Genomic DNA, 10,628 nt, shown 5'->3' on the forward strand with positions numbered 1-10,628 from the left:
CTTTTTTAGATGAGAGTCTCACAAACTTTTCCTGACTTTGAACCCTGATCCTTAAATCTCAGCCTCCTGAGTAGCTGGGATTACAGGTGTGAGCTTCTGCTACTTTCTTAGGGGTTTCACTACATGTGTCCTGCTGAGCCTGTTTCCCTCTTCCACCCAAGAAGACGAGAGAGGAGACCTGTGTTTTGTGCAGCACTGGGGAGCTAAGGGCTCATCGCACAGTGATTACAAAACATCATGCTCTGGGTTTTGAGCGGTCCATGAATCTGATGAATCGGTGTCCCTGCCCATGTCTTTGCTAAAAGGTTCTTCCCACCATCCTCCCCTCCCCTCCCTCTTCCTCCCCTCCCTCTCCTCCCCTCCCTTCCTTTTTCCTTTCTTTCCTCCTTCTGTTCCTTTCTTCTTGCTTTCTCTACTTCTCCCTCTCTCCTCCCTCCTCCTCACTTCCCCCTTCAGAACCAGGACTTGAACTCAGGGTTTGCAAACTCTCACTTTTTTTTTTTTTTTGGTCAGTATGGGGCTTGAACTCTGAGCCTGGGCGCTGTCCCTCAGCTCTTCAGCTCAAAGCGAGTGCTCTACCACCTGAGCCACAGCGCCACTTCCAGTTTTCTGGTAGTTTATTGGAGATAAGAGTCTCACCGACTTTCCTGCCTGAGATGGCTTTAAACCACAATCCTCAGATCTCAGCCTCCTGAGTAGCTAGGATGACAGGCGTGAGTCACTGGTGCCCAGCCTCTCACTTTGTTTTTGTTTTTTTTTCATTGAAGGCTCCTAACACTCTACCTCTTGAGCCACACTCCACTTTCAAAAGTTTTGGTGGTTTTATTGTTGTGTGTACATGTGCACACATGCGTGCGTGTGTGTGCACGTGTGTGCATGCATGCACGCGCATGTACATGCCAGTTCTGGGGCTTGAACTCAGGACCTCAAGCTCTTGCTTGGCTTTTTTTTTCCTTCTTCACCCCAGGGTGGCGCTCTCCTACTTGAACCATGCTTCCATGTCTCTCCATCTTTTGGATGCCTGGTCCTTGTGCATTTGTCCTCTGATGCAGATCCACTGGTGCACACACACACACACACACACACACCCCAGTCTGTTTCTCTCCCTCCACGTCCCGACCACACACAGAAGTTGGGGTGTGTCTCCCCACCTCCGCAGGTCTCGGCCTGCTTCCCAGGTGGACACAGCCCCAGAACCTCTTACCTAAGAGGAAGATTTGTTGGTGTGAAGCCTGTCCGGCCTGTCAGGTGCCCGGCACCACACACACGGGCATTGCACAACCAACACAAGCCACTATTGTTACTCCTGAGTGTCTCCACCCCGTGACAACCCTGTCCCAGCCCTGGGGGGTTCCACCTCGGCACCTCCATTCTACCCCTCCACCATGACACCCGTGCCAGAGGCCCAGGCCCAGTACTGAACACAAAGTGTGGCTCATGCCCTCGCTGGGCCCATTACTACGGAAACTTCAGCTCAATCTGCCCAAAGTCCCAGATCCACCCCCCCAAAAAAAAATCTTCCCTATGTCACAGACACCACACACACACACACACACACACACACACACACACACACACACTCCTCTGGACAAGTAGCATTTGTGCTTCTTGCCCTTCCCTCTCTAGGCAACACAGCTGACCAGGCAGAGAGATGACAATGGGTCACAGACATTTATTCACAAATCTCAGGATTCCCCCCATCCCACCCCATCCCCCGCTAAGGAAATCCGGGAGCCTCCCCCCCCCCAGCTTCTCCAGGCCACGGCGACCAAGACATTGTCGCTGAGCATCAGTTTATGGCATGATGTCGGCGACGCTCTGCAAAAGAGGAGAGGAGAGGGGTGAACCCAGGATTCACCGCCATGAGGTGCCCCATTTTTATTTATTTATTTTATCTCAAGGGCTGGGTGGTACCTCTGAGCTTTTTTATCCAAGGCTGGAGCTCTACCACTTGAACCACCTCCACTTCTAGCTTTTTGGTGGTTCATTGGTAATAAGAGTCTCATAGATTTTCCTGCCCGGGCTGACTTTGAACTATGAGCCCCAGATCTCAGCCTCCTGAGTAGCTGGGATGACAGGTGTGAGCCACCGGTGCCCAGCTGAAAGATGTTTTTTATACACTCTCCTTCCCTGACTTCCAGATGCCTTGGCATTGTTTCTGCCAGCTTATGTTGGCTAGATGAAAATGGAAAGCTCCCTTACCCCCCTCCCCCCAAAAGAGAAAGAGCAGGAGCAGAGCTTGGTGGGGGGGAACCGGCGGGCTGGACTCGTTAGGTTGGGGGATGCGATGGGAGAGCCAGTGTTATCATGGAGAAAAGGAAGCAGCCCTGCCCCGCACTCACCCTCCACAGAGCCTGCAAATCCATGAAAGGCTTGTTGGCCGACGCCTGGAAATCAAGGACAAGGTCAGTCACCAGCCTCAGCTCCCCCCCCCCCAGGCCATCCTAGGAGGAATCCTAAGTTGCCTCCATCACCCTCTTCCCCCACGTGCGGGGGGGGGGACATAAAGACTTACCCCAGATGCCAATGGCGTTGTGGCGGCCCCTCCTTGATGGCCGGAAGCCCCGCCTTGATGGCTGCTGCCCTGTGAACAAAGACCAGATCATCCTTCTTGCCACCCCTCCATCCTGCAGGTCCTCCCGCATTCCCCCCCCCCCCGGGTCCTGCACCCCTCTAGGATGACTTGGGCCTGTCCCCTGACCTCAACACTCACTGTCCAGAGAGATCCCCCCCAAAGCCCACCCATGGCACAGAGCAAGCAGTGAGAAGAACTTCCTGCCCACCCAGCCTCAGATGTGTGTCTGATTCCTGTTAATATTTAGCCAAGCCCCTCATTTCTGTAAAAAAGGGGCCTCAATGGAAAGAGGGGGGACCCAGAGGACCCCCACAAGGTAATGCCTACCAGGTCTAGTCTTAGTCCTAAGCCAAACATGCACACACACACACATACACACACACACACACACAAGTGTGCATGCACACCTGCACGCGCACCTGCACCTGCTTTTCTCCAAGCCTCCACATGTGCAAGTCTGACTTAGGGACCTCTCCTCATGGAAGACACCCTTGGTCTGGAACTCAGGGGTGTCCTTGAAAGCTGAGACCATTCTTCAAGATGGCATCTTAGCTTGTTCATGAAGCTTGGAGAATGAATGGGAGATAACTGTTTCTTTGGCTTCCAGAGGGGCCTCTCTCTACTTAAATGGCTAGTGGATCCTCTAGGAAGCCTCCCTTCCCTTATCAGAGCAAAGAAGAGAAAGAGCCAGCACCTGCAATTTCCCATCTGGCACTGGTTCATGACCTTGGCAGGTGTGCCTCAGTTTCCCTATCTGAGCATTAAGGAATAAAGGGCCCATCCCACTACCTCCAGGCTCCCCTCCACCACATCTGTACTAGAGAAATCTGATTTCTGTTCCTAGGAGAGGCCTTCATGGTCCCCTCTACTTTAGTCTACCTTAACTAAGGACAGCTCCCTGAGGACGGGGACCCTCTGCTCTGTCTGGACTGCGCTTTGCAGATAAGATGCATCTGACCCAGCTCTTCTATAAAGAAGATGGGGAAGAAAGGAGGGGAGCACAGATACACAGCTACCCAAGCTTCTTTTTCTGCTAGTTCCAGGATTTGGACTCAAAGCTTGGGCCCTGCCCCTTAGCTTTCTTTTCTTCCTTCCTTCCTTCCTTCCTTCCTTCCTTCCTTCCTTCCCTCCTTCCTTCCTTCCTTCCTTCCTTCCTTCCTTCCTTCCTTCCTTCCTTCCTTCCTTCCTTTTCTTTCTTTCTTTCTTCTCCATCTTTAGGTTAACATCTACCACTTAGCTCCACTTCCAGATTTCTGTGTGCATGGGTGGGGGGGGGGGTACCTTAGAGACAAGAGTCACATTGGCCTCCAACCTCCACCCTCGATCCTCAGATCTCAGCCTCCCGAGTAGCTAAGCTGACAGGTGTGAGCCGGCTCCCCAAACTTCTTTCAGCAAAGGCTCCATGGACCCCCCCCAAATATCCCCAAGGTTGAATCCCTCCCTCCTCCAGCCCCTAATCATCCCCCAGGGGTTTCTCCATTCCCCACCACAGTTCACCTGATTGGCCTCCTTGCCGGCTTGGTTGACCCCATAATGAACATTCTGATGCAACCTGTCCATTTCTTCCCCGGCCTGGTCGGCAGTATGGTGGACACCTTGGCCAAGTTTCTCCGCTTCCTTTCCGGCCTGACCAGCAGCATTGTTGAGCCCTTGGCCAAGCTTCTCTGCCTCCTTCCCGGCCTGATGGAACCCATCGTGGACCCCCGGGACCACCTTGTCTGCTTCCTTTCCGGCCTGTTCAACGGCATGGTGGACTCCCTGGCCAAACGCCTCCACCTCTTTCCCAACCTGGTTGACCCCAGCCTGAACACCAGGAATTATTCTTTCTCCCACTCCCCCGGCCTGCCCCGCTGAGTAATAATGACCACCGCCATGGCCAAACTGTTGGGCCTCCATGGCGGCATGGCTGAGCCCATGGTGAGCGCCCTGGACCACCTTGCCTCCCTCCTTCCCAGCCTGCTCCAGGGTGTGGTGAGCCGCCTCCCCTAACTTCTCAGCCTCCTTCGCTGGCTGACCAAAAGCATGGTGGGCCCCTTGGCCAAATTCATGACCAAACTTCTCTGCTTCCCTCCCGGGCTGCCCAAAAGCATCCTGGGCCCCTTGGCCAAACTTCTCTGCCTCCTTCCCAGCCTGCCCTGCGGCATGGTGGATCCCTTGGCCAAATTTCTCAACTTCCTTTCCAGCTTGACTAAAAGTATGGTGGACTCCTTGGCCCAATTTCTCTGCCTCCTTCCCAGCCTCGCCAAAAGTATGGTGGGCCCCTTGGCCAAAAGGATGGTGGGCCCCTTGGCCAAACTTCTCTGCCTCCTTTCCAGCCTGCCCTGCGGCATGGTGGGCCCCTTGGCCAAACTTCTCTGCCTCCTTCCCAGCCTGCCCTGCGGCATGGTGGGCACCTTGGCCAAACTTCTCTGCCTCCTTCCCAGCCTGCCCTGCGGCATGGTGGGCCCCTTGGCCAAACTTCTCTGCCTCCTTCCCAGCCTGCCCTGCAGCATGGTGGGCACCTTGGCCAAAAGTATGGTGGGCCCCTTGGCCAAACTTCTCTGCCTCCTTCCCAGCCTGCCCTGCGGCATGGTGGGCCCCTTGGCCAAACTTCTCTGCCTCCTTCCCAGCCTGCCCTGCGGCATGGTGGGCACCTTGGCCAAACTTCTCTGCCTCCTTCCCAGCCTGCCCTGCAGCATGGTGGGCACCTTGGCCAAAAGTATGGTGGGCCCCTTGGCCAAACTTCTCTGCCTCCTTCCCAGCCTGCCCTGCGGCATGGTGGGCCCCTTGGCCAAACTTCTCTGCCTCCTTCCCAGCCTGCCCTGCAGCATGGTGGGCACCTTGGCCAAAAGTATGGTGAGCCCCTTGGCCAAACTTCTCTGCCTCCTTCCCAGCCTGCCCTGCGGCATGGTGGGCACCTTGGCCAAAAGTATGGTGAGCCCCTTGGCCAAACTTCTCTGCCTCCTTCCCAGCCTGCCCTGCGGCATGGTGGGCACCTTGGCCAAAAGTATGGTGAGCCCCTTGGCCAAACTTCTCTGCCTCCCCTAGAGCATGGTGGGCCCCTTGGCCAAGCCTCCCAGCCTCCTTCCCGGCCTGCCCCGCGGCATGCCCCCCTGCCTCACTTCCCGCCTGATTGACCCCATGATGGATTACTTTGTCTGCCTCCTTCCCAACCTGTCCAGCAGCGTGGTTGACCCCATGGGCAAACTTCTCTGCTTCCTTTCCTGTGTGTCCGACGCCATTGTTGATCCCATGGACCACCTTGTCCATGCCGGTGTTGACGCCCCTCTCCACCTCCTTGCTGGCCTGGCTGCTCATGTGGCTCAGTCCATTAAACACCTTCTCCACTTCCCTTCCGGCTTGTGTGAGGCCATTGTTGATGCCTTCCAGGGCTCTGCCCACCTCCCGCTCGGCATTGCTCAGCCCGCGGTTGATGCCTTCAATCACCTTCTCCAGGGGGTCCTCGCTGGCTGCCCGAGCAGGCAGTGCCCCCAAAAGCAGGAGGAGGCAACAGGAGCTGAGCACACTTGCCCGATGCATGTTGCTGGAGAGGAGGGAAGGGTGCAGAGAGAGGCCCGGGCGGCCAGCCTGCTATTTATCCTCCGCCTCCCGCCCTCTCCTCCACCCCTCGTGACTCAATTACCCTTGTGTGCAGCACAGACTTGGTCCTGGACGGAGGTATTTCCCAGGGAGATTTGGGTTGAGCAATCTAAAAGAGGAGGAAGATGAGTGAGTCAAGCACAGACAAGATGCCCTGGCATTCTTCCCCTTGCTCTACTCAGGCTCCTCCACCCTGGAGGAGGCTGCCTACTCCACCAGTCAGCTCCTGGCTTTCTTTGTCTCTCTGTCTCTGTCTCTCTCTTAAATCCAGGTGAATAGGTAGCTACAGCTCCCATTTTCTCCCCTAAGGGACCCAAACATCTAATTTTCCCGAGCATGGAGAGTTTTGGAAAATGGAAAAGAAAAGAAATAATGGAGCCAGTCACCAGTGGCATACACCTGTCATCTTAGCTATTCAGGAGGCTGAGATTTGAGGATCGTGGTTCAAAGCCAGCCTAGGCCAGGGGCATGTCTATAAAACTCTGATCTCCAATTAGCTACCAACAAAAAGTTCTGAAGTGATAGAGTGCTAGCCTTGAGCACAAATGCTCAGGGACAGCGCCTAGGCCCTGAGTTCAAACCCCAGCTCAGGCACAAAATAAAAGAAAGACAAAAGGAGGTCCGAGGGAAGAGGAGGGAAGTACTCCAGGAGAATTGAGGGACTATCATCAGATCTTTTTCTTTGAGGTTCCGCCATCATTCTGCACTAGCCACATAGGATGTGTCAGTTTCTCAGAGACTCCCACACTCGAGTCCTTGCTCTTTTTTGTCTAGAATACAGAACCCAGAGATTCGGAGGGGGGCGGAGGGCTCCTCCAATTCTATTTTAAAGCCTTTCCTGATGGTACCTGAACAGCCCAGAACATGGTGTGGAATTACTGTTATGCTATTCTTCAGAATTGAACAGCAATATGCCAGGCATGGCAGCTCACATCTGTAATCCCAGCAACTCAGGAGGCTTAGCTCAGAGAATCATGGTTCAAAGCCAGCTGGGAATGAAAAGTCTGTAAGACTCTTTATCTTCAATGAGTCACCTAAAAAGCTGGAAGTAGATCTGTGGCTCAAATGGTAGATCATTGGCCTTGAACGGAACAAGCTAAATCACAGCACCCAGGCCCTAGTTCAAGCAAAGAAGAAAGAAAGAAAGAAAGGAGGGAGGACAGAGGGAAGGAGGGAGGGAGGGAAAGAAGGAAAGAATCCAGGCACTTATTGGCACATGCCTGTAATCCTAGCTACCCAGAAGGCTAAGTGATATCTGAGGATCAAGGTTCAAAGCCAGCCTGGGCAGGAAAATCTATGAGACTCTTATCTTCAGTTCACCAGAAAACTGGAAATGGAACTGTGGCTCAAAGTGGTAGAGTGCTAGCCTTGAGCACAAAAGCTCAAGGACAGGCCCTGAGTTCAAGTTTCATGACCGCCCCCTCCCCCCCAAAAAAAAAGAAAAGGAAGAGAGGAAGGAGGGAAGAAAAGAGAAAGAAAAGGAGAGAAAGAGGAAGGAAGGAAGGAAGGATTGATTTACAACAATGTGAAAAATCAATCAGCACGGATTAGAGAAAGCCCTGGGAACAGAGTCCAAGCTTAAGCCTGAGTTTCTCAAGTTGCTCCAAAGAAGGGCATCAGGAGTTCCACAGCAGCCTGTGGGGGGCAGGGTCCCTTAAGAGAATGTGGTAGATTTTAGAGACAGGATCATGTTGGCCAAACAGAGAGCCAGGCCTCCCGCCTCCCAGCCCTTAGGCCAGGGCAGGGGGCAGATTGCCACGTGCAGAAGCAGGACGCAGTGTCTCCTGAAAAGCCGGTTCAGGCAACTCTGGGGAGGGGCCTCCCCCCAAAAAGACCTGTGGCTGCCAGCCAGAATGTGGGCAGGGGGCCAGGATGGCTTTCCTTCCTTGCTCTCCTTTCCTAAAGCTTCCGAAGCCCTGAGTTAAATTCCCATATGTTGGCAGATCCGCTTGGGTTGGAGAAACCACACACACACACACACACACACACACACACACACACACACACACACACACACACACACACACACACACACACAGAGCCATGAGATTACAGAGAATGTGATTAAGTGTGTTGGAAGGATGAGTTGGGGGTAGCTTGTGGGTTCGTGGCCACATGCCTACCTGGGAGCTGCTTTGAAGGCTGTGGGTGGGGACAGCTGGGTGGCAGGGGTGGAAGATATTTGGGTTTGAGCCTGCATGAGGGGGTGGCCGGGGTGGGCTGGTGGGCAGGCATGGCACAGAGGAATGGATGGGGTGTGTGAGCTGGGTGTGGTGCCCAGGTATGGTAAGTATCTACATGTGATTTCAAACCAGGGCACAGGACCCACTCCCCTCAAACAACCCATGGCTCCACCCAGAATCCACCACCCCCAGCTCAGGTCAGAGTTCCAGAAGTTTCTGCCACTTCCCCATCTCTGTCAACAGCGAGTGACTAAATTGGGCCATCTCGACAGGTTGGAGTTCATGAGATCTGTTTCCAAGTTTCTTTTGTTTTGTTTGGCCAGACCTGGGGCTTGAACTCAGGGCCTGGATGCTGTTCCTGGGCTTTTGTGCTCAAGGCTACCTAGCATTCTACCACTTGAGTTATAGCTCCACTTCCAGCTTTTTATGCTTCATTGGAGATAAGAGTCTCATGGACTTTCCTGCCCCAGCTGGCTTTGAATACTGAGCTCCTTAGATCTCAGCCTCCTGAGCAGCTAGGATGACCGGTGTGAGCCACCTGTGTCAGCTTCGAGCTTGTTTTTAAATGCATTCCATCTTTCCTTCACTATCCTTCGTGCATCCCTCCATTGCGTCTCAGCCCCCATTTCTCTCCTCATATATCTGTTGTCTCTTGGGACTGTTTGATGCAGGACTTTAACATCTGCCTTCCTAAGTGAGATTAGTTAGATTTATCCTTTCTTCTACCAGCAGCCTCTGCTAGGTAACATGGTGGTCCCTGGAAATCCTAGAGCAGAAGGAAGAAGTTTCAGTAGTTCAAGAACCATTTTGGCCTCTGCTGTAACTGCATGGGCACACTCCCGCATCAGCCTCCTGAGTGCTGAGGCTCCAGGTGTGTGCCACCGAACTGGATGTTTACCTGTTTGTTGTTATTTGTTTGGTATTAGGGATCAAGCTCAGGGGGCTTGGAGCCATCCACTTGAGCCATCCACTCTTGGCCAGTTTGCTTTTATCACTTGAGCCATCCACTCTTGGCCAGTTTGCTTTTAGTTTGGTTTTCAAATAGAGTCTCCTCCCGCTTTATTATTTTTATTTTTTTTTTTATGTTTCACTTATGAAGGCAGATGTTACAGTCATGCATCAAACAGTCCCAAGTGACGGCAGATCCGTGAGAAGAGCAATGGGGGCTGAGATGTGATGGAGGGATGTTCAAAGGACAGCGAAGCAAGGATGGAATGCATTTAAAAACCAACACTGGGGCTGGGAAGGTGGCTCAGTGGTAGAGCGCTTGCCTTGCAAGCCGGAGGCCCTGGGTTCGATTCCTCAGTACCACATAAGCAAAAAGAAAAAAGCCGGAAGTGGCGCTGTGGCTTAAGTGGTAGAGCGCTAGCCTTGAGCTGAAGAGCTGAGGGACAGCACCCAGACCCAGAGTTCAGGCCCCACGACCGGACCCAAACAAACACACACACACACACACACACACACACACACACTAAGCTGGCACAGGTGACTCACGCCTGTCACCTTAGCTTCTCAGGAGGCTGAGATCTGAGGATCAAGGTTTGTTTGTTTGTTTTTTCAGGACTTGAACTTGAAATCCAATGCTGACTTTTGCTCATTGGCTGGCACTCTACCGTATCAACTATGACTTCAATGCATCCTCTCACTTTTGCCCAGGCTGGCTTTCGACTTCAGTTCTTCTACCTCTACCTCTTCCTGAGTAACAACTAGGATTATAGTCATGCATCACTATGACTGGCTGTTTATCACTTTGGGTCTTTACCGTTTTTTCCAGGTCCTAGGGCTCTGTCCCAGAGCCTCTCTGTTCTCAAGGTTAGCACTCTACCACTTGAGCCACAGTGCCACTTCCAACTTATTCTGTTTATGTGGTACTAAGGAATCGAACCCAGGGCTTCATGCATGCTAGGTAAGCACTCTACCACTAAGCCACATTCCCAGCCCCATGGGTCTTTACATTTTTTAAACAAAAGTTTTGATGGCATCTCACACATGTGGTTGAAAAGTTGTTCCTAGTGACTCTTTTTCAGTTCTAGCTTTGCCTGCGCTGGACTTTTCCCTCCTTGGTTACGTAGGATCCTTGTGTGATGAATTGTTTCACTCTTGTCCTTGCTGCCCCGTCTTTCTTTCATTCTTTTCTTCTTTTTCCTCCTTCTTCTTCTCCTCCTCCTCCTCCTTTCTTCCTCTTTCCCTCCCTCTTGTACAGGTAGTGGGGCTTAAACTCAGGGTCCAGGCTGGCACTCTACCACTTAAAGCCACAACTCCACTTCTGGCTTTATGCTTATTCACTGGAT

The 10,628-nt window shown here is 52.9% G+C and overlaps 1 protein-coding gene across 1 annotated transcript; it reads right to left on the minus strand.

Moving 5' to 3' along the window:
• Window positions 1-1,794: 1,794 nt before the first annotated feature.
• On the minus strand, window positions 1,795-6,094 carry Sbsn (suprabasin). The gene is made up of 6 exons (XM_042668012.1): window positions 5,677-6,094; window positions 4,681-5,550; window positions 4,073-4,560; window positions 2,516-2,584; window positions 2,343-2,387; window positions 1,795-1,818 (listed from the first exon to the last, which is right to left on the minus strand). Exons 1-6 carry the CDS (start codon window positions 6,092-6,094, stop codon window positions 1,795-1,797), a joined length of 1,914 nt encoding a protein of 637 aa, XP_042523946.1.
• Between the last annotated feature and the right edge of the window lie 4,534 nt (window positions 6,095-10,628).

Source organism: Dipodomys spectabilis, unplaced genomic scaffold (assembly GCF_019054845.1).
Source record: "Dipodomys spectabilis isolate Male_0828 unplaced genomic scaffold, ASM1905484v1 ptg000422l, whole genome shotgun sequence".
Lineage (NCBI taxonomy): Eukaryota > Metazoa > Chordata > Mammalia > Rodentia > Heteromyidae > Dipodomys > Dipodomys spectabilis.